The sequence below is a fragment of the Gopherus evgoodei genome, chromosome 2 (assembly GCF_007399415.2).
Source record: "Gopherus evgoodei ecotype Sinaloan lineage chromosome 2, rGopEvg1_v1.p, whole genome shotgun sequence".
In the NCBI taxonomy this organism is placed as follows: domain Eukaryota; kingdom Metazoa; phylum Chordata; order Testudines; family Testudinidae; genus Gopherus; species Gopherus evgoodei.
Window position 1 is genome coordinate 147100624 of NC_044323.1, and position 23455 is coordinate 147124078.

Below are 23455 nucleotides of genomic sequence, written 5' to 3' on the forward strand. Positions count from 1 at the left end.
GCTGCCCTGCCCCGGCTCCTCAGCCCCCTGCCAGGGCGGTCCCCCAGCTCTGCCCTCCCAGGTCCTGGCCGGTTCTGGAGGCAGGATCCCTGGCTGGAGGGACCCTGGGCTGAGATGCGGTGTGAGAGCCCCGCTGCTTATCCCGACCCTGCCAGCGCTGGAACGGCTGGAGGTGAGGGGGGAGCAGGCAGAGTCAACACTGGTGGTGGGGAGCCCAGGGCTGAGGGGGCAAGGAGTGCGGGTGGAGTGGGAGGAGAAGCTCAGGGCTGTGACGGCAGGGGGTGTGGGTGTGGGTGTGGGTGGGGGAGGGCACTGGTGTGGGGGGGGTGAGAACCCAGGTCTGGGGTGGGGGGCAGTCAAATTTTTTTTTTTGCTTGACGCGGCAAAAAACCTAGAGCCAGCCCTGTCTACGATGCCCCCTCCCCCCCACAACGAGCTAGCGTGAGCTAGTGATTTGCTGTATCATTTCTATGAGCGATCTTTGGGCTGCAGCTCATTGGTGAGCTGGTTCCCAAGACCATTCCGCAGACAACGACCAAGCTGTTTTTGTTGGACAGGTGCTTTATTTCTCTTTCCTGATTGGTTGAGCATCGCTCTTAGGAACCATTTACTGGTGCAAAAGCTTGTGATTACACATTGGAAGCTGGCTCATTGCAAATATCCAGAAATAGTTGTTAAAAATTCAGAGTTTCTAAGATGTTTCTTGGCTAGAAATGTCCCGAAAAGTGATCCCAAAGAGGGAATGAATGCACTTGGACGTTAGTGGGAAATAATAATAACGTCCGGCTCTTATATAGCATCAGTATCTTACAGCACTTCTTTCATGTGTATGTTCTCACACACCCCTGTAGGACAGGACTCTTGTCCCCATTGTACAGATGGGGAACTGCGGCACAGATAACTAAGTGACTTGCCCGTGGTCACACAGGAAGTCTGCGGCAGAGCATGGAATTGAATCCAAGTCATAGACTAGTGCCCCAACTGCTGGACCGTCCTTCCTGGATGTGCTTAATTTGCAAGCAGGTTTGCAATTCCTTTCAATCTGCTGCATCGGCCAGCCCACTGAATTCTTTGTCTACTCCTAAGTCCCCACTTTTGTGACTAGTATAACAGAGGGCAGCTAAGGTTTCTGGGCCTGATCCTGTGACTGGATCCTGTCTGTAGGGCTCACAACACCTGTAGAGAGGATCAGTTGACGCAAAAAAGGGCATATTCCTTAATGCTGTGGGCAGGCATCCCTGCTCTGCAGACAGAGCCGCCAGGCAAAATGAACTGGAGAACTCAGAGTAAGCAATGTTCTGCAGCGGCTGCTTTACGCCTTGTCTCCCGCTGTTCCCGTGGCATCACTGCCATCAGATTGGTGTAACCCCTGTAACAATATCAGTTTGAATTGTACTGAAACACCATGTAGACAAGTTTAAGAGATGGCTGGCATTATACTCTAGGAGGTGAACTTCAAACTCTTTTGTATAGCCCTCCACCTGGTATAATAAGATCCTGCTGCTTGACTAATAAGTCACTAATGGTTTGGTTACTTTCATTGCTGCTTTCTCCTCTGGGTGACAGAGAGACCATCTATTCATGTCTGACAAGAGTGTCTATCGCAAGTGGTTAGCCTTTGTCCCGACTTCCCCAACCCAAAGCCCCCAAAACTGCCCACCTGAAAAGCCAGATTTTTGGCAATCAGTGGCCCAGCTGCTGGGCTTTGCTGGTTATGTTGCAATCGGGGCTATTAGCTGTTTTATGGCTTTGATAAGGCCCAAAGATAAAATCAAAAACCTGCTCTAGCCACCTCCCATGCTGAAAGATGGTTTGGATGGCAAATGAGCTCTTTGCAATCTCCATTTCCCAGAGCTCTGTGTTCTTGTCTGCACTGACAACCATAGGGCCTTTTCATGAACAGATCGAGCTCCCCGCCGAGGGGGAAAGTCTTTCCAGACCATAGGCTTGTTTATAGACGCCACTGTTGTGTCTAATTATCTTTAATATGTTTGTAAAGCTCGAGACAGGCTGACCTGTGGTGCCAGAACCTGCCTGGGGAGTGGATTTTCTCCCCACTTCCGGTTTATGCTGTCTCCAGGTTGGCTTATTTCAAGGGTGTTTTTGGAAGAGGACAATCTGTGTTAATTACAATATTTAGCGACCACCCCAGAGGGGTCAGGGCTTTGCAGGGCACTTCTTGCAAATAACATGTAGCCAGATATTTATAATTAAACCATTTGTCAGTTTCTGCTTGGCTTGGAGCCAACGCCCACTCTGCCTGTATGTCACTCACACACACACTCAGACTGTGCCTCCTTTTCAGTAGCTGACCCAGACCCGGTTTTTTAGTCCCATCAGCGTTGTTTTAAAGAGGCAAATCCCCGTTTTTGTGTGGAGGATTTGGTGCTTTAATGCAAACCCAACACTGTGAGTCACCGCGGACAGGAGAATTACAGCTTGTGTTTTCAAAGGGCACCGTGTTTACAGAGCCTTTCCCAGCTCTTTTTCCGTCTGGTGGGTTGAAATGAAGCTTGCCAGGAATTTTGCCATACCCTGGGCAGGGGGGCAAGAGGAAGGCCCCTTTCCCTTATCAGGCCCTGCTAAGTTTGAAAGCCACTCCTACCTGCAGGCTATGGGGGTCTTGCTCCCCCAAATCAGCCTCAGCTAAGAGGACAGAAGACAGTCCTGCCCCATCCACCACCACAGGACCCCTCAGTGTAAGGGGCACAAAGAGCACTGCCTGGTGATGTGGAGGAGGGGCTGCCCGGTACTTCCCACCCTCCCAGCAGCTCGGAGGAGCAGAGTAGGCCACACCAGCACAGCCCTGGCTGGAGGAGGCTGGGGGGTGTGACCGACCCTGTTCCAGCCCCCCTCACAGAGCAGGGCCCAGAGCCAGGCCCTGACTCAGGGAGTGTGGGCTGGAGCAGTGAGGTCAGATGGCTGTTTGGCCAGTGAGCGGGGGCGAGATCCTGGTTTCCCGCCCTTGTGGCCTGCCAGACGGTGGCTTTGGCAGGCCAGGTGCTGTGGTCAATCTGGAAGCCAACGTGACGCCCAGCTGCCACCCCCGCCTTCCCTCTCCTGGCAAGTCACTGCCTTGGGAGCACCCATCTCTGACCAAACACATCCCCCCCTCAAGGCTCCATGCAACCTGGGAGGACCCCTGGCCTAGGCAGTGCCATCAGCAGCAGCCTCTCCCAGCTCAGGGCACCCACTGATCTCAGCCCCCAGCCTGCTGAGGGGCGGCCAGGAACTCACACAGAGCAGGGGATCCTGAGAGAAGCCCATGTGGCGGGAAGGGAAGGCTATTCTGTGCATCAGGAATATTATTAATTCAGCTTTGCTCTGGGCTTCTTAAAACCTCTGTGTGTGAGAGAGCTCCTTCGGGGCATGGCTGGATGAGATGCCCGGGGCAGGTGCTGAGCACAAATGCATCAGGAAGCATTTGTCCTCAGATTCCGCCCTCCGAGGAGGGCATCCCAGGCAGAGTGTGGGATTCTGCAAAGAGTTATTGGGCAGGACATAGAGACAGCAATGCCCAGGCAGCTGGGTGGGTTGCCCAGGCACTCCAAGGGTCTGCCAGCTATGGGGCCAAGGGCGCTGTCCCCCAGAATGAGGTGGGGGTGGGCACCGGCAGAGGAGTGGGGAGGGTGATGAGGACATTGGCAAGGAAGGGGTGGAGGTGGACACTGGCAGAATTATGGGGTGGGGGAGGGCACTGGCACGGGAAAGGGGCACGGGGCATGGGCAGAGGGGGAGGCAGGCAGGCACTGGCAGGAGGCAGCGTGGGGCAGAGCCCTGCACCATCCCCTGCTCCCCTTGCCCCCAGGCTGGCTCAGCCTGGCTCATGGCTGCAGCCCATTGAGGAGGCGGGACCCTTCCCTAGTCCCCCAGGATCCCTGTCCTCACCCATCTGCCCCTTTGCCCTCCACTCCAGGCTGACTGGTGGAGGGGGCAGCTCCCAGCCTGGGCTGGGTAGGGCACTTCACCTGGGCGAGGCCTAGGAGAGCAGCTGGGGTGGTCGGGGACACCTTGGTCACCTGGGACAAGGATGTGGAGCAGGGATTGCTCAAGCATCCGCCTCTCCTTCCGCTCAGACCCAGGGTCCTTCCCCGGCCCCTTCCCTCCCCTCGCAGGGTGCGGGGCGGTGGGGGGGAGGTTTGATCATTTACTTACAGGAAGCACGGTTCACCAGACAGAGTGGGGGGCTGAGAGCCAGGACTCTTAGGTTCCTTTCCTGACTTGGGGAGGGGAGCCTTGTGAGCTAGAGCTGGGAGGCTGGGAGCCAAGCCTCCTGGGTTCTGTCCCCAGCGTGGCCACTGGTGCACTGAATGGCTGTGGGAAGTTCCCTCCTGTCTCTCTGTCCCAGTTTCACCCACACCCTGTGGGCAGGCCCTTCCTGGTAAGGACATGGGAGCCCCACAACCCTGGCTGGGCAGTCTGCCGGTTGTGGGGTGGGGGAGCTGTGCCCAGGCAGTCAGTGCTGGCCTCGACACCAGGCCGCTGCATGGGGGCCTGTGCTGCAGGCGGTGAGTTTGGATGAGATCTGAGCCACCTGGGCCATGGCATCTCCCCCAGGTCTGTCTCAGCCAGGCTGTCTTGCTGCCTGTTTGGGCCGGAGAGCCCATCTGTCATGCCTCCGTTTCGCCTCCCTAAATGCCCCCTGCAGGATCAGTTCCATACAGGCCCCTCTTTCCCCTCCTGTGCATCTGGTGAACGGCTGCTGTGCCTCACCCCAGAGGCAGCTGCATTTCTGGGCTGGCTGGGGCACTCTCCAGATGTGCAAAGTCAAGGGGTCCCTGGCTCTGAACCGTTGGTGGGAGGTGCCCCATGGGGTGCCCAGCCCACTGGTTCCTGACTGTTGCTAGGCCCTGAGCAGAACCTGGCAGTGCCATCAGCATGTGCCCGAGTGATCTCTGCCACTTGGATTGCACACACAGTCCCAGCACCGCCTGGCCCCAGCAGGCGCGGGAGGAATAAATCTTTCGGCCTGACGGCTCAGATAACACCCAGCAAACGCCCAGCTCTCATGACCCACCTGTCCTTGGAGATGGGGCTGGGCAGGGAGATGATCAATCACCCAGCCCAGGGGACTGCCACTCTGCCCTCCTGGGCATTGCACTGCCAGTGCTGGCAGAGATTTGTGATCACCTTCTTCACCGCCTGCACTGCACAGGCTAGATCCCAGCCTGAAATAATTCCTGTCTGAACTCGATGCATGGAGACGGGCTGTTTCCTCCTGGGGGGCATCTGGGTGGTAGCCCAGCCTAAAGGGAGGGGGCCCTTTCTAACAGTGGGTTCCACTTAAGGGTCATTAAGAGACAATGCCAGAGCCTTGGGCAGGTCCCAAACCAGTTTGCACAGGGTGGGTCAGGCTGGCAGAACCAGACCAAGATGCCTTCCGAGGCTCTGGGATGTCTCCCATCTGTGCCGCTCGCACTCCAGGAGCGAGTGGATGTTAACTAGTTTCATAGCAATGGGATTTAGGTATAGCCAGTCAAAGGACTTGCTGGCTCGCTCCAGCCACAAACGCTTATATGGTATGGTGCAAAGTAGTTTTAATACTCTCCCACTTGGAAGTGGATTTGGGTTTGTTTTTTTTAACCGGTTTCTTTGTGCTTCTTTCTCTGAAGTTCCCAGGAAACAAGGCAGTTTCCCAGAAGTTGACCCCTGAGAGCATGTGAGAGTGGAAAACCTTACTTTGGTGGAGCCGATTTAAAGTCAAACTGCATCCTTGTCACCATTTTTACCCTGGAAAAATGAAAGGAAGCATCAGGGCTGTTAAGAGTTTTGACATTCCTAGTAGAACGATTGTTAACAAAATGTGCCTTGTTGGGATTTAGGCAGAGAACAGCACCATGTTTCAGAGATGGCGTGGGGGAGGCCAGATCTTTTATTGGACCAGCAGCTGCTGCTGGGGAGAGAGACCAGCCTTGGCGCTGCAGAGCTTGTCTTCAGGACAGCTCGACTCGCAAATTCGTCTCTCTCCCCAGCTGAAGTTGGTCCAATAGCAGATACGACCTCGCTCACCCTGTCTCGCTAATATCCCGGGACCCACACAGCTGCAACAGCACTGCGCACAACAGCAGATATCCTGCTTCAGCGCATTCATTTCCTGCTCACTGAGGTGCAACAAAAACCTTCCTTTCATAGCCAAAAGGGGGCAAACCATTGATGCGCCGCATCAGGAAGAGCTCGTTGGTATCTAACAAGCCCTTGGCTTCGCACTGCACCTTGTGATGTTTTTGGAGGCGTTGCTACATTTAGGTCTCTTCAGAAGCTGTTGATTTGGGTTTTTTTTTAACTGAAACCAACCCCAAATGCCCTTCCCTGGCGCTGCTTGCTAGAGGAACGAGGAGTGTAATGTGTTATACAAGTGGCACTATTGCAGGATGGGATGGGGAATAAGCTGTATGGGTACAAGGCTTCTTTCTGCCTGTGCCCACCCTAGGTGTAGCTATGCCAGTGATCATCACCCCCTGATCTGCCATCCCAGAATAACTTTTAAATGCAGACAGGCTGGCGAGGCCCCCAGGCCCAGGCTGGCGAGGAGACTACACTGTTGAATCAGAAATGGCATCTTCCCTTCCCGTCTAGCTTAGCTTGGAGGCGCAGGGTTAGAGGAGACCAATCCACGCAGGCGGTTGGCTGAGGAATGGGAAGCTTTTTGCTCTGGGCCAGCGGAGAGCGGGAGCAGGAGAGGACGGCCGGGCTGCACCTAGGCCACTTTGCCTCCTTAGCCACTCGCAGCCCCAAAGGTGGAGGTGAAATCTATCACCAGGACAGCCCGGTGGATGGGAGGTGACAGGAGGGAGACAGTGCTGATCTATTCCCAGCTGGCCACGAGAAGAACACTTCCCGCCGCCCGGCACTGCAGTGAGGTTCTACGCGGAAACCGCTGGGCCACTGTTACATTTCAAGCCCTCCATACTGTTCATTCAGGGCACCAAGGGGCATGTAGATTGTCCCCAGGGCTCAGGCTGGTGCTGGGGGTTACATTTTCCGAAGGCTCACCACCTGTTTGAACCCGGCCTGGCAGCTGCTGCCACCACTTGGCAAAAGCATCACGTGGGCACAGCTGGGTCAGGCCCAGATCATCACACACCCCGCACCCCTCACCCCAGTGCAAGAGCGGAATTTGCCTTCCAAAGGGTAAAACTGATCAATGCTAATGCCTGGGCTGCGCTCATTGCAATACCAGTGACGCAGTGGGCAATCAAAACACAGGGGAGCGAAGCAGCGGGCAAGAAACGCCCGTGAGCTGTGGGAGGGGGACGGGAAGGAGCTGGAACCCAGCCCACCAGCTGACTGCACCTTTTCCATGTGGCAGTGACCTTGGTTTTATTGCCACAGGTGGGGCTCTGCATGGCCCCCCCAGCATAGCCCCGTGTGTCACCTCTGGGCCTTGATCTGAACCTTCGGCATGAAGAGCCTTCTGCTAGCCACCATCTGGGCTCTGTGCACACACAGCCTCATGGCATGACCCAGGCTAAGCCCAGCAGAGCTGACAGCTGGAGGCCTGATTGTCCAGGCAGTTCGAGGGGGCAGCGTGTTTGTGTGTGTGTTTAGAAAACTTTTTTCTCTGCTGCTTTGTTCCATTTGTTCAGTCAAAATGCCGGGAGGAGGGGGAGAGGCTGATTGCCACTGCGTTCCTGGTCCTAGGGTCCCAGTGGGACTTGCAGGGCACCGGTGGTTGCTACCCACAGCCTTGCACCTGCATCTGGCCTCAAAGTTGGAGAATCGCATGAATCCGTCTGGGGGGCCTCGGGGACACTAGAACAGGACAGAGGTATAGCGAACCCTGTAACAATCACCATTGTTAACCTGGGGAAACTGAGGCATGGAGCGGGGCAGGGGCTTGTCCAAGGTCAGTGGCAAAATCAGGAATAGCAGCCAAGAGTCCTGGCTGTAACCACTAGACTCCACTCCCCTTCCAGAGCTGGAGACAGACGCTTGGCACTGGTCTCTCCCTGGTCCAGCCCATTTAGGGTCCCAGAATGGGACTTGTCAAACACACATCTGAGCCCCCGAGCCCAGTGTGGGCCCGATCCTGTGATAGGCCCAATCCAGACTGTCCTGGGACAGCACCATGATCCCAATCCAGTCACTGAGGCTAGGCTTGGCCCTGTCATAGCTGTGGGCCAGCTGCTCTCCCCCACACTGGCCCAGAGCTGCATCCCAGCCAGATCCTGAGATTCCTTGCAGCCTCCTGCCCCCTCACTCCCCGCCACAGCATCCTGGCTGCACCCCCAACCCCAGGGGAGCACAGCTCAGCTCACTGCCCTTTCCTGCACCCCCACCCCCTGAGCCTGAGTCACTTCCCTGCTGGGAACCCTGCCACTACTACTCGCTGTGATTCACCCTCCATGTGAATCACCCTCCACCATCCACCATCCACCCTCCCCAGCCACTTACCCACCAACAGGCCCCACAGATGCTGGGCTCCGAGGCCCCCATAGCCCCTGAGGCAGCAGCAGGACCATGCTACTGAAGCACTAGGAACTGAGCGGGTGGGTGGAGCTGGCTGGCCCTGGGCATGGGAGGAACCATGGCTCCTATCAGGGAGTCCCATGCTCTGGGCTGCTCCCGGACTGGCATGTGCACAGCAAGCTCGCTGTGTTCCCAGCTCTGAGTAGCCATCTAGTAAATCCATGGCACTGGGGCGTGGCTGCCGCGCCTGGTCCTCCAGCCTGCGTGCCAATCATAGAATCATAGAAGATTAGGGTTGGAAGGGCCCTCAGGAGGTGCATCCAATCCCCTGCTCAAAGCAGGACCAACCCCAACTAAATCATCCCAGCCAGGGCTTTGTCAAGCCTGACCTTAAAAACCTCTAAAGGAGGAGATTCCACCACCTCCCTAGGGAACCCATTCCAGTGCTTCACCACACTCCTAGTGAAATAGTGTTTCCTAATATCCAGCCTAAACCTCCCCCACTGCAACTTGAGACCATTGCTCCTTGTTCTGTCATCTACCACCACTGAGAACAGTCCAGATCCATCCTCCTTGGAACCCCCCTTCAGGTAGTTGAAAGCAGCTATCAAATCCCGCCTCATTCTTCTCTTCTGCAGACTAAACAATCCCAGTTCCCTCAGCCTCTCCTCGTAAGTCATGTGCTCCAGCTCCCTAATCATTTTTGTTGCCCTGCAGTGGACTCTTTCCAATTTTTCCATATCCTTGTAGCGTGCGGCCCAAAACTGGACACAGTGCTCCAGATGAGGCCTCATCAATGTCAAATAAAAGGGAATGATCACGTCCCTTGATCTGCTGGCAATGCCCCTACTTATACAGCCCAAAATGCCATTAGCCTTCTTGGCAACAAGGGCACACTGTCGACTCATATCCAGCTTCTTGTCCACTGTAACCCCTAGGTCCTTTTCTGCAGAACTGCTGCCTAACCACTCGGTCCCTAGTCTGCAGCAGTGCATGGGATTCTTCCGTCCTAAGTGCAGAACTCTGCACTTGTCCTTGTTGAACCTCATCAGGTTTCTTTTTGCCCAATCCTCTAAATTGTCTAGGCCCCTCTGTATCCTATCCCTACTCTCCAGCGTATCTACCACTCCTCCCAGCTTAGTGTCATCTGCGTACTTGCTGAGGGTGCAGTCCATGCCATCCTCCAGATCATTAATGAAGATATTGAACAAAACTGGCCCCAGGACCGACCCTTGGGGCACTCTGCTTGATACCAGCTGCCAACTAGACATGGAGCCTGTGGGCGGGGATCTTTGAAGGGCTCAGTGCCCAGAATTAGGGCCACGTCGCACAACAAATCGAGTGCAGTCAGGTGCCGGCGGGGGGCTGGATTCCTTGAATCTGGCGCTAGCTCGGCCCTGTCGGTTCAGGGCGTCAGACTTGCAGCAGCAGCTTCCCTGGGCTCCTTTGCAGGAACAAAATCCAAATTCAAACTCAAGGCCAAGAGATGTGTGGGAAGGGGCAGGGAGGGGAGGTTTTTAACCATGTGTGACAATGAACACAGCCCCCTCCCCCCCAGCTTCCCAGATGAGGCTGTGGGAACTTGCTTGAGGAAGCGGTCTGAGCTCCTGGGGGGCCCCTCCATGGTACCCAACTGGGGCTAGGATCTGGCCATCTTGTCTGATGGCAGTAGGGGAATGGACCCAAGCTGGGCACTGCCCAACACTGGTGCGCACTGCCCCACAGGTCAATGGCTGGCAGGGCGGGCGTGTTTGCTCCAGGTTAGCGCCCAAGCGGCTGTGCTGGGCTGATCACGCAGGAGACATGTGAGTCATGTGGGTGCAGCATGATTACTCCTGCCCCAGGTGGGATGGGGACGTGCCCAGGTACTAGGCAAAGAGCGACCTGTGCAAATGTCTGGGGGGTGTGAGGCACTACCCTGGGCAACTCCCTTGAGCCGGGCAGGCTGGAGTCACCTGCTGCGTCTGACTGCCCAGATACCCACTGGTGGGCATGCTGGTCTACCCCGGCAGGTGCACAAATCTGCCCCTCAGAAACCCCTGGAGGAGCAGACCGCTCACAGAGCCTCCCCATCCCTTCGCACACAAGGAGAGGTGTCACCCTCTCCAATCCACACCCCAAAGAGCCACGGATCCGCACCTGGGGAGAGGGAAGGGCTAGGTTGTGGGGACATAGTATAGGCATTCTCCTGTGCTGTGACATCCCCTGATGTGTGGGCGCTACCCAGGCCCCAACCGAGATCAGGGCCCCATCAAGCCAGGTGCTGCCCACATCCTGACCAAGATCAGGGCCCCATCGTGCCGAGCACTGCCCAGAGCAGGGGCTGGATGCTCAGTGTGCCCACTGAGCTGGGAGCTGAACTCTTGGCAATGCAGCTACAGAGCCAGACAGCCCGTGACCAGTGAACCCAGTCCCAGAAGCAGCTGGGGGCAGGGTGGGTCCCCTCCCCGGGGTGCAGAGCTGCCCAGGGCATGAAGGCCCCCTGCCTAGCAGAGTGACATGGCCAGAGGGGGAGGCCCAGGACCCAGGAGCTTTGGTGGCAGCCGCTAACCCTGTCTGCCCCAGCGAGGGGAGGGGAGGGCATGTTTCACTTCCAGGGGTGCGTGCGGGGGTCCCAGCACAACTGATCCAGCCTTCAGGAAGGGCAGCAATTCAGGCCCTCCCACCCTGCCCCTGCTGCAATTTCAAACCCGCTGTAGGTGCTTTTCTTTAACACAACGATCAGCTCCTCCACGCAACACTGAATTCATTAACACCCACCCTGACGGCAGCTCCGGACCTCGTCACAGAGCTCTGAAATAGGCCACAGCCCTGGCACCGAGCCAGCCAGGAGTGGGTGGAGGAGCTGGTGAGCCAGGTCTCCCCAGGGCGGGCAGTGGCCTGTGTGCTTAGCACCCCATCACCCTCGCTGTCCCAGAGCACCCTGGGGTGCTGCTCATGCGTCCCCAGAATACCAGACACTCCAGCACTGTAGGCCCTCACTCATGGGGTCTGCAAGGGCACACTAGCGGTGGGGTGGGGGAGCAGCACACCTTTCTGGATGGCATCCCCGGGCTGATACCAGGCAAAGCCACATCCAGTTTTCTCTGAGCAGGAAGCACCAGGCCTGGAAGGTTATTAGTTACATTATATCTGTGCCAGGCGCTGCCCAGACCCGACTGAGATCAGGGGCCCATTGTGCCAGGCACTGCCCAGACCCCGACAAAGATCAGGGTCTGCTGAGATGATGGCAGCCGGCTCAGTGAGGAGAGTCCCTACCCCAGGCAGACCCCAGCGCATGGACCCAGGGAGCCCAGAGGTGGGAGCGATGCCCAGGGCTAGATGTTGATCTTGGAGTGAATAAGCCTCGCAGGAGATGTGGGCTTCGGAGGGACTTGGGGTTGGGTGCGGCCTGCCAAGGTACAGAGAGAGAAGGGACTAGCTGAGAGGGGCAGGCTTGAGGGCTGGGTGTTCCTTGGCTCTGGCACAGGGGGACTCGGGGCTGATGGCAAGGCCCAGAGCTGCCTCTGCCCATGGCCTGGGGGCTGGCACCTGGATCCCCCTGACTGGCACAAGGCTGGGGGCACAGCTCTGCCTCCTAGGGCTGGGACCCTGGCATTGTCTTCGCAGGCCACTAGGGCTCTCAGCTGAGGGAGGAGGCAGAGCTAGACTGAGGAGCCCCCCCATCAGAGACAGTCCCACCCAGCCGAGCAGCTCAGGGTGCCAGGGCCCTGGTGTCTCCCCCCCACAGATGCTCTCCAGAGACCCTGTTGTCCTGGCCACAGCTCCACCTCCTCCTGCCCCAGACTGGGCTGGGGTTCAGGGACTGAGTTCCACGGAGCCAGATGGCCGGGCTGCTCCCTGATGCCAGCGGAGGGGCAAGGTCCATCGCTCCCCCTCCCTGGGACCGGAGAGGGGCAGCCAGGGCACGTGGGCATGAGCTGCTGCATGTGAACAGCCAGCACGACAAGGGTGAGGGCCTAAGGGTGCAGGGGGCTGCTGCAGGGGCAGCGCTAGGGCAGAGGACACACTGGGGGCAGCAGTAGGGCAGTGGGTACTCCCTGCTCCCCTCCCTCGGGCCATCGCCCACCGGACTAGAATACTGCAGGTCGGGACTGAGGGGCACTAGCGGCGCTGTGTGTTGGGAGCCCAGATGCCCCTCCCAGCACTGCCCAGGGCACCCAGCTGTGGAGCACAGAGGTCCAGGCAATGGGGCAGGAACGTGTGCCCGGCAGAGCAGAGAGCCCCAGACACTTTCCTGCTTGGCAGCACCCAGCTGGCATCTGGCCCTGCACAGTGCTCAGGCCTGGGAGAGGCTTTGCTGTTTCACATGCACTTGGAGATTCACAGCCCAGCCCCAAAACATGGGAACCTGCCCTGGCACCTGCCACAGGATCTTGCCACAGAGCAGGCCCAAGCCAGTGCCACACTCTGCCCTGGGGTACCCGCCTGCCACCCGAGCACTGTACTGGGAACCGGGAATCCTGGCTTTGGAAGGGGAAAGGGGCTCCAGTGATTAGCTGGGAAGCAGGACTCCTGGGTTCTTTGCCCTGGGCATGTCAGTTTGCTGCTCCTTGCCTCAGTTTCCCCAGCAGCAAGGTTACAGCCTCACTCCCTGCCTCAGTTTCCCCAGAAGCAAGGTCATGTCGCTCCCCACCAGTCTCTCCAGCAGTGAGGTCACATCCGCTCTCCCTACCTCAGGTTCCCCAGCAGTCAGAATGATCTTGAGCAAATTAAAGTCTATGGGGCACAGTTGGGGTTGGTGTCAGAGGGGCAGGGAAGAGCCCTGCTGTGTCCTGAGACTGCCCCCTGCTGCCAGGGGTCAGCACTAACGGGGGGAGAACAGCCCCTACTGCCCCATCCAGCCGGCTGCCGCAACCTCTGTTCAGGTCTCCCAGCCGTACGCTGGCCAGGCCCAAGCTGCCTTGGCATGAGGGCACAGGCCCGGGAACAATCCAGCCCTGCCCTGCCAGGAAAGTCAGTTTCCCACAGCACATCCTTCGCCCTCTGCCCCCCTTTGGGCGCCCATGGGAACAGCGCAGTAAATAGCTCAGCCAGGATGGGCGATTCTGCCTCACTCCGGTTTGCCTCACGTGCTCGGAGCTGGCAGGAGCCCAGAGCGGGGTCAGGGAGTGCACCTGCCACCCGGGATGCAGCTACAGAGCTCTGGTCCATGCCAGGGATGGGAGCGGGGGCAGGGAGACCCTGGGCAAACCAGAGTTTAGAACCCAGGAATCCTGACCGCCCACTCCCCACCCACAGCTAGGCAAAGAACCTGGCAATCCTGGTTCCTAATCCCTGGGCTGGGAGCCAGGACTCCTGGGTTCTCACTGGCTCATCCACTGACTTGCCATGTGAGCCTGCCCCTCCCCCCCAAGACTTGGTCTCCTCCTGTGCAGTGGGGCCAGTGCCCCAGCGTTCAGCTGGCTGGAGCAGCAGGAAACAGCATTCTTGTGATTTTCAATGGTTCAGAGTCCATCCCACACCAGCAGGCCCGAGAACACTGCAGCCCAGCCCAGCGCGTGCCATGCATGCCCCATGATCCATCATGCGCAGGCCACGCTGCCTCCATGTCCTCTTCATGACACATAGGCTTCGCCCCATCCTGGGAAAGAAGAGAAGGATCCCGTGGAAGTCAGTGGATGAGCCAACTAGGACCCAGGAGTCCTGGCTGCCAGCTCCACCCCCACTCTAACCACTAGCCACCACTCCCTTTGCAGGGCTAGGATAGAACCCGAGTCCTGGTTCCTAGTGAGCTGTCCGCTCTCCTCCCAGGCTGAGGCCCCTGACAGCACTCAGTGTCTTGGCAGGGCCCAGCTCCAGGCTGGGACAGGCTCAGGGCGGAGGGACCCAGGGGATCCCCCCGCCCATCTCTAGGTTTCCTCCACTGGGAGCTCGTGGAGCTGTGGCACTCACTGGCCTGGCAGGGGGAGCCGCGCGGCATCGGGTGATGGGTTCCGGGGGAGGCAGGTTGCTGGTGGGGGGGAGGAAATCTCCTGCACTGGCCATTGGCTAACTCCCAGGGAGTTGGTCTCATGCCCCAAGATGCCAAAGGGCCCAACCTGTGAGCAGCAGGACCCTGGGATTGTGGGGGCTCGGCCACTCCCAGGATTGGGCTCCTGGGCCCTGTGCATGGGCTGTAAATTGGCACCACTGCGGTTTGTGGTGCCCGCTCAGCAGTGGGATGCCCCCACTGGGACCATCACACAAGAGCTGACATGTGAACACCATCCCTCCAATACCCAAGGCTGATCATGGTGCAGCCTGCCTCCCTGCCGCTGGGGGCCAGCTGCCAGCTCCATCCCAGAGCAGACTGCATCTCCCAGGTGCCAAGGGAACCCTGGGTATTTTCTTCTCCATTGCTGAGCTGCTGGCCCCTTGAGGATGGGCAGGTGGATGGCGCGGTACAGCTCCGAGAGACTCCTGCAGAACAGCCCTCTGGGCCAGAGCCCCGTATGTCTGTGCCCCTTGGTGTGGGGACCAGGAAATGCTGCAGCATCTGTGGAGCCTGCCAGAGCTAGGGGCAGTAGCCAACCCATGTGCCCATTGCCCACTCATCCTGGCAGCCATGTCCCTTTAGTGCTGAGGTCCTGCCCAGTGCTTCATGCCCTGGGTCCAGCAGCGCCCCACACCAAGATCTCCATGGCACTGCCCCAGCCCTGTCCCTTTTCAGCCCACTGAGATCTGAGCAGGGCCCATTCCTCCCTCTGCTGGGCATTGATCAGCACCAGGTTCCCCTCTCATTGACTTACCCACCTCCCCAAGCCCCTTGGCACCTTTTGGGCAGGTCAGACCTTGCCCCTGCCATGCTCAATGGAGCCCTCATTCCTGCTGGTTTCTCTCCCTTACCCCTGCCCAACTAGGGGTCTGTACCCCTTCCCTTAGCCCCATTACCAGGCCTGGCAGTACAGCACACTGGGCTGGACGCCCAGTGCCCCAGCCAGGGATACCTGCACTTGGGGCCAGGCGCCACAACCACCAGAAGGGGTTCCCACCCCCTACCCCGTTTTACAGAGCAGGCGACAATACAGGGTGTGACAAAGTGGAGATTTTCCCTTGTTATGTTGTATGCATCTTACTGTTTTGCAGGAATGCTATGTGTGCCTCAGTTTCCCTTTGTATTGCACCAGTGTTTAGGTCAGAGGTGGCCAACCTGTGTCAGAAGTTAATATGCGGCTCCTTGTATAGGCACCGACTCTGGGGCTGGAGCTACAGGTGCCAACTTTCCGGGGGGTGCTCACTACTCAACCTCTAGCTCTGCCACAGGCCCTGCCCCTACTCCACCCCTTCCCATCCCCTCCTTGAGCCTGCTGTGCCCTCGCTCCTCCCCCCAGCCTCCCACAGGAAACAGCTGATTGGGAGAGAGGTGCTGGGACTGGGGGAGGGGAAGCTGCTGGGGGGCTGCTGATGTATTACTGTGGCTCTTTGGCAATGTACATTGGTAAATTCTGGCTCCTTCTCAGGCTCAGGTTGGCCACCCCTGGTCCAGGTGGTGGGAATGAGCGTGTGTGACTTCTGTAGGGGTTGCTCCAACTGCCTGCATGGATGCTATGGCTGCCTCTTCGCAAGCCAAGACTCAGGAGGGGGATGGGACCAGGTGACTCTTGGCCTGGGAGTGAGACAAAGGCCAGAGGAGGAGCAACGGGTAGGGGCCAGGCAGCTGGAAGGAGTGAGTCTTGGCTGGTTTGGGGCATGGGGGAGGACCAGAGCCCTGGCTTCGGGCTCCCTTCCCCCCACAAGATGGACTTGGCCGAAAAATCTCTGATTTCTGTGCTAACAAGTTCTGTTCTGGGCTGTGTTCCTGTCAACTAATAAACCCTCTGTTTTACGCTGGCTGAGAGTCATGTCTGACTGCGGAGTTGGGGTCTGGCTGCCCCAGGACCCCGCCCGGACAGACTGGCTGCAGGAAGCACATGGAGGTGCAGTGCTGCTGAATGCGCCGGGGTCAGACCCAGGAAGGTGGAAGCTTCTTGCCCTGGGCACAGTCTGCTCAGAGAGAGGAGGCTCCCCCAGAGTCCTGCCTGGCTTCGTAGGGAGCAGTTCCAGAGCATCGCCCAGGCGACTCCATGACACAGGGCCCAATCCCGCCACGCTGGCTTCCCCAGATCTGTGTCTGTGTGTAGGTCCCATAGGGTAGGGGGGGTCTTCAGGTGGGAAGGGGGCAGGAGGGAGCTCTCATGGATGTTGCCATGTCCCGGGGTGGGGGGGATGCGAAACTGCTAGCTCCCAGGCATTGGCGGTGCATGAATAGCGGCTGGGGGAGGCTAGACCCCAACCCCGTCCCTTCCACCCAAGGCCACACTCCTTCTGCTACCTGCCGGAGTCCAGAAGGCCCCCCATCGTGGCCACCAGCCCAGTCCTGTAGCTAGCCCCCAGCACCAAAGGAAGGCCATGAAGGAGGACGGCATGTGGCCCCCACGTGCAGGGAGAGGTCAAGGCATGGGGTGGGGCCATGCCTGGCAGTTTGGAGAGGAACAGCCTAAACCTATGCGACCTGCTGTCCATGCTCTCAGGCCCACACTCTGACCGCCCCAGGACCAAGCTGGGAGAAAACTGGGCTATGGTGACTCCAGAGATGGACACAGGGGCCAGAGTCCTTTTATTCCCCAGTGCCGGGCTGGGCCACTGCTATGTCCAGAGCCAAGGTAACACCCGCCCCAGAGCGCCCCACAGCCACCACCCACGGGTCCATGGTCTCCTCGGGCCCATGCAGAGCCACTCTCCTGCCCCACAATGGGCCAGCAGGTGGCCTGGCTCGGGTACAGGAGCCCCACTGCTTGGGCTGGCCCAGGGGAGAGGTGAGGTGCCCCGCTGCAGGGCTCCAGCAGGGCTACAGGTACTTGTAGATGACCCTCTCGGGCACGGTCTGCACTTCCAGCCGGACGGGGCACTTGTAGAAGAAGGAGAGCAGCGTCTCGGTGTAGCCCACCAGGAAGTAGAACTTGTAGGGCGGCAGGCGCTGCAGGAAGACTGCGCAGATGATCAGCACGTTGGCGCGGCGCTTCAGCACGATCTCGTTGGCCAGGCAGCCGTGGAAGGTGCCGTAGATGAACTTGCGGATGAAAACGTCCTCCACGGTGCGCTCGGCTGCCCCGCCCTCCCCATCCAGGTTACCTGCAGGGCAGACAGGGCAGTGGGGGGTGAGGGGACGGCACCAGGCAAACATGCCCACAGGGCACCTTTAAGAGACGGTACGAGCAGCACCAGCCAGAGCAGGGAGCTGCGTGGGTGTCCAGCCAGGGCACTGCATCAGGATCCGGCCAGGGAACACACATTTGACGGGAGACAGAGACTCCCTCTCCCTCCGCTCCCCTCTCCCACGCCTGGAGAAGAGCGCAGGGGGGCGGGAGGAGAACGGCAGATGCCAGGTTGAAGACCCCCCCCACCCTCTTTTGTTAAGTCAGAGGGACCACACAACAGGAGGCGCTGTGGGGGGCAGGGCAGGGCACCGACTGGGAGGAGGCACTCCCAGCTACTCCCGCCCCGGCCTCTCCCAGCAGGAGGCGCTGTGGGGGGCAGGACAGGGCACTGACTGGGAGGAGGCACTCCCAGCTACTCCCACCCCGGCCTCTCCCAGCAGGAAGCGCTGTGGGGGGCAGGGCACGTGCTGAGAGACGGGGAAGCCCAGGTACCCCCAGGGCAGCGGCTGGCAGGTCACTCACTGGTGTGCAGGGAGAGCCAGCCCTTGCGATGGGCGATGTAGTGGGGCGGGTGGGCCTGTTCGTACGTCACTGGCTTGTCTCCTTTTCCGACTCGCACTCGGGCCGCCCGGTTCTGTAAGATAACACCCATGGGTGGGGAGTGAAAAACAACATGGAGGCTACCCCTGTTCGGTAGGGCCAGGAGCGGGGCACACATCTTCCCCTGCTCCATAGGCGTTAATAGCCCAGAAAGGCCGGGGCAGCAGGTATTTCAGAGCGTTCGGCAGTACCTAGGGCCCAGAGCACTGACCCCCTGGTGCTAGCAGGCTGATCCCACTATCCACATGCCCCCTTCCTCGGGACTGGCACTGTCATGCCCTGGCTCCGCGTGGCAGTAGAACAGCATGCAGCCTGTGTGAGAGGCAGCTTGCAGGAAGCTGTAGCCCGAGTGTTCATTTCCCTGCTAAGGGCGCCTCTGGGTCCTGCCCAGTCTGATGCCTCAGAGTCACTCACACTCTCAGCAGGTATCTCAGGGGCGCTGAAGGTGCAGACGCAGTGAAGAACAGGCACTGCGAGGTGCAGGCTACAGAACTAAGCCCAGGAGCCGCTCTTCGACATCGACTCACTGAGCCTCCAGTCCCCTGCCACCCTTGGACAGGGCAGAATCACCTCATGTCCTGGGGGAAACTGAGGCATGGACAAGAAAGGACCCACCCCTGGTCATCCAGTGAGTCAGTGGCAAACCTGCATGTAGAACCCAGGAGTCCTGCCTCCCTGCCCTAACCACACCTGCCATGCAGGACGGTTCGGGGGACACGCGGCTGGGGTGGACTCCATAGGAGAGAGTAAAGGCTCCTGGCACAGGTTGCTGGGGCCGTAGGGGGGTTTCCAAGGCCTCGCCAGAACTCTGTGCCTCTGTCCCTGCTGGTGAGTGGCTTCGCTGGGTGGGTGAGGCCCTGTTTCACAGGCCCCTCTCCAGTTTTGGTTTTGCAGGTTCAGAGGGCTGTTACTTACCTTACAGCTTCTGGGATTCTTTGAGGGGCTGTCCACGGGATCCCACCACTGGCACCTGCGTCTCACAAGTGCACAAGCCATGTATGCCAGCGCTGGGATCCACATGGACAGACCTTTGCAGCAGCAGCCCGCTGTGCACTTACCTTGTGACACACAGCTGTGGTCTGAATAGCCCGGCTGCAGGAAAGGAGCCACGAGAAAGCGTCCTGGGTCCATGGAATGGCCTAGTAAAGCAAAGCACAGGGCGTCAGGGAGCAGGGGAGGAGGCGAGTGTAACAGACCCCTGGTTGCATGCTGGGAATTGAACAAAGGAGCTGCAGCACCAGAGACTCAAACCCCTGGACTGAGCTGCAGCAGTCACGTTCATGGGAGCTGGGAGCCAGCTGCTAGAACAGGGGTGCTCAAATTACGGCACGGGGGCCGCATCCGGCCCTTCAGACATTTTAATTTGGCCCCCAAGCTCCCGCCAGGGAGCAAGGTCCAGGGCTTGCCCTGCTCCAGCGCTCCAGCCAGGTAGCGGGGTCAGCGGTATGTCCCCCCTTCGGCTCCTACATGCAGGGGCAGCCAGGGGGCTCCGCACACTGCCCCTGCCCCAAGCACCGCCTCCAAAGCTCCCATTGGCCAGGAACCACAGCCAACAGGAGCTGCAGGGGCGGCACCTTCGGATGGGGCAGCGCGCAGACCGCCTGGCTATGGCTCTGTGTAGGAGCCAGAGAGGGGACATGCCGCTGCTTCCGGGAGCTGCTTGAGGGAAGTGCTACCCGGAGCCTGCACCCCTGAAGCCCTTCCCAACCCCCTTCTCCAGCCCTGATCCCCCTCCGGCCCGCCAAATCTATCAGTCCCAGCCTGGAGCACCCTCCTGCACCTCCAACCTCTCATCCTCAGCCCCACCCCAGACCCTGCACCCTTAACCGGAGCCACACACCCCCTCCACACCCCAGCCCAGACTCCCATCCCACACCCTGAGCTCCTCATTTCTGGCCCCATCCCAGAGTCTGCACCCCCAGCCAGAGCCCTCACCTCCTCCCACACTCCAATGCCCAATTTTGTGAGCATTCATGGCCAGCCATATAATTTCCATATCCAGATTGGCCCTCAGGCCAAAAAGTCTGCCTACCGATGTGCTAGAACCACTGGAGGGAGATGCGCCCAGAGTCAGTCTATTACTGTAACACCCCATCGGCCGGCTCCAAAGCCACGGGCACCTCTGGGTCCTGCGCATTCCTCCTGTAAGCCCTGCTCCAGGGACGCCCAGCGGGCCATTTCGGTGCTGGGCCGGTGGATTTTGATTAAATGTCCCTGAGTTGAGTTGCCAGGGTCGGCATGCTGGGCAAGCTGCAGCTGTCGGCACGTCCGCGGGGCTCTGACAGGAGCCGGAGCTGGCTCCTCGGTGCAGCGGGCACTTGCATTGCCAGCTCTCCGCGGAAAGGGGTTTAATGCCTGTGGGCAGGGGAGCGACACCGGGGGGGCAGCTGCATCCCCCTCTCCTGGTCCCACCCAGCCGGGACAGCCCCGTTGTTTCACACACACCCTGTCCCCTCTGTGCTCGCACAGCCCTTGCCACAACGTACAGCGCCGTGCACATCCCCACGCGCTGGCCGCTGCCCAGCTGAGTCAGCCACTAGCCTCGACTCCGCCCGTCGCGGTACGTCTGCCTGGCCCAGCGTCCCCGGCCCCACGTGCGCCAGGGGGAACGAGTTCCCGCGCTAGGCCCCGCCCCCGGGGGGGCGCAGGCCGCGGCGGCACCTCACCTTCAAGCCCCTTCTGCACAAGGGCGCCGCCATCTTGGAACGATCCAAGCTCCGCCCACTGAGGGGGGCAAACTGAACCAAACTGCGCCGGGAAGGGGGCGGGGCCGGAGTAACCCCGCCCCCGAGGCCGCCTGCTGCCGGGAGGGGGCGGGGCTTAGGCCGGGAGGGGCCTAGGGCGCGGGGCTGGCTGGTCATTGAGCCCTGGGTTGCTCCCTTGGGCGGGGGCTCTTCAGCAGCAGCCCCTGGGGGTCCCCTGTGACCTGCTCAAACCCCCTCCCCCCGGGGCTGGCACGGGGGGCTCCCAAGGGTTTACACATGCACGTGGGTATTTTGTGTGTTACAGTAGCACCCAGTTGCCCCCTCCGAGGGGGCCCGGTGCTGCCCAGACCCTGACAGAGATCGGGGCCCCATTGTGGCACGTTGGTGGTGTGTGTCCCAGTGTCCCTTGCTTGCAGGTTCACAGCTTTGGGGGCTGTTTTACACCATCTGGCCTCTGCCGCTTGCCCACCTGCCAGGGAAGAACTGGCTGGTTTCTGGGGATCTGGGAGCAGATCCCCAAAGCAGAGCTGTGCAGGCTGCGGTTAGCAGGGCATGTGCTCAGACCCATGGGCTCTGATCTCTGGGAGCGAATTCTGGAGTCCAGCCCGATGTCGTACCTCCAGTGCCATGTGGCTGCAGCAGGAGTTCACAGGGGCGACGACACAGGTGCACAGGACCTGTCTCACAGGCCCCGGGAATAGCAGGGCAGAGCATGCCCAGTGGGGTGGTGCCAGGGATTTCTTCGGTCTGGTTCCTGGGAGCAGTTGTTGAGCCTGGAGGTGATCAGTGCATGGATTGCTGTGTTCAGCTCTGTACCCAGGCCCTGACACCAGGGTGATGGGCGCAGAAAGCCTGTCTTGGTCGCAGATGGGAGTGGGCATGTCTGTCAGCCTGGGTGGGCGAACATAACCAGCTGAGGGCAGGTGCCCTCCATAGCCCCATGCAGGGGCTGGACCAGCCTCCACTCCATTTGTAATGAGGTCAGAGTGAGTCACTGCTGGGCCCTGCCCCAGGGAGCATTGTTACAGGTCCGACCCACTCGCAGGGCTGAGAACCTGGCTCCGGGCTTTGCCAAACTCGTTAAGGACCATGCCCATGTGGGACCCCGAGATTTCTGTGAGGACTGTGGATCCAGGCCGCGGTGTGTGCCTGGTTGGTTCTGCAAGGGGCTGGGGCCAGGCTCTATGCTTTGTGTGAGTCCCACTTTGGCTGGGGATGGGGGTGCCCCACCCACATCCTGGGGCCCCAACTCTGCATGGGTAAGAGCAGCCTGCAGTGAGAGCAGGGCAGGGAGAAGGGTTGCTGTGGTGGGCAGCTAGAGCCAGACTCAAGGGCAGGATTTCCCCACTGCCCCTGCACACTGGGCAACCCCCATGGTCAGGGCACAGGGCCCATCTCCTCCTGCTATGCCACCCCCTGCAGCAGAGAGGGCTGGCTGGGCCATGGGGCTGACTCCTACCCTGCCCCCCACCCGGCAGGACCCCCGAGAGCAGGACAGAGGAGCCCATGGGCAGGTAGTGCTGCCTCTGGGTGATCAGCGTGTGAATGGCCCAGGGCCCTGTGCCCACCCAGCTGGCCTCCCCTGGAGCACAGAGGCACACCTGTGAAACCTGGGGCTGGAGGATCCAGCTTAATGGCAGGAGCAGGCCGGGCAGAGGTAGCAAGGGGGGCAGGGCATAGGGCACTGTAGAGTAGATACTGCAAGGGAAGGGGGAGGGGAATCCTGTCCTCTCTGATTTACAAGTGAGCCAGCTCTGCCTATGTGTGTGGAGGAGGAGGGTTAGGACTCAGGACTCCTGGGTTCTATCTCCAGCTCTGGGATTGGAGTGGGGTCTAGGGGTTAATGCAGGGGGGCAGGGACCCAGGACTCTTGGGTTCTATTCCCACTTGGGGCTGCCTGGCTGCAGCACGGCCAGAGGGAAATAGTCATTGCTCCAGGCCCTCGCTGGTAACAGGCTGGGAGGCCTGGGGCTGCTGGAGGGCCGATCTGTAGGGCTCCACATTGCATGGACCACATAGGGCCCGTGGAGCATGGAGAAAACCTGGCTCATGGATCAAACTGGGACGTTGTTATTGGGAGCTATCAGTGAGGGGAAGATGCTTCTAGCGGGGTCCCCCACGGCTCGGTCCTTGGGCCGAAGCTGTTCAATATTTCCCCTCCCCACCCCCTGATCTAGTGGAGGCTCAGATCTTTGCTGGCACAGTTAGCAGGCAAGTGGAAGGCTGGTGTAAGTCCTGACAGGCTGGGTTCCTGCGATGGAGAGACCTGCTGTGCCCATGGACCAGCAGTGTCTGAATGGAGCCCGAGGCCAGGCAGCACTGCAGGGAATGCAGACTCCCCGGCACCCTGGTGAGCAGGGACTCAGAGAACGACAGGGGGTTGTTGCTAATGAGCACTCGGTACAAGGCTGTGGCTAACAGGGCTCCCAGTTGAAGGCTGTGAGCTTCCCACTGGACACAGCCTGGCTGAGACCGTTACAAGAATCCCAGGTCCAGTGCTGGGGTCCACACCCAAGGAAGGGTGGGAGGCTACTGGAGGGCATCCCAACAATCACCTTGGAGCACAACTGACTCAGCCTATGGATGAGGAGGCCAAGAGGTGACAGGGCACCATGCCCAGGT

The 23455-nt window shown here is 59.6% G+C and overlaps 1 protein-coding gene across 2 annotated transcripts; it reads right to left on the minus strand.

Annotated features, from left to right (window-relative positions):
- Nucleotides 1-16964: 16964 nt before the first annotated feature.
- MRPS24 (mitochondrial ribosomal protein S24) lies at nucleotides 16965-20880 on the minus strand. 2 transcript variants are annotated; one of them, XM_030551779.1, is made up of 4 exons: nucleotides 20795-20880; nucleotides 19187-19267; nucleotides 18051-18162; nucleotides 16965-17502 (listed from the first exon to the last, which is right to left on the minus strand). In XM_030551779.1, the coding sequence occupies exons 1-4, from the start codon at nucleotides 20825-20827 to the stop codon at nucleotides 17219-17221; spliced, it is 510 nt and encodes a 169-aa protein (XP_030407639.1). In that variant the 5' UTR covers nucleotides 20828-20880; the 3' UTR covers nucleotides 16965-17218. The 2 variants fall into 2 exon arrangements, with proteins under 2 accessions (XP_030407639.1, XP_030407636.1); XM_030551776.1 differs by lacking the exon at nucleotides 20795-20880 and adding an exon at nucleotides 20161-20469.
- Between the last annotated feature and the right edge of the window lie 2575 nt (nucleotides 20881-23455).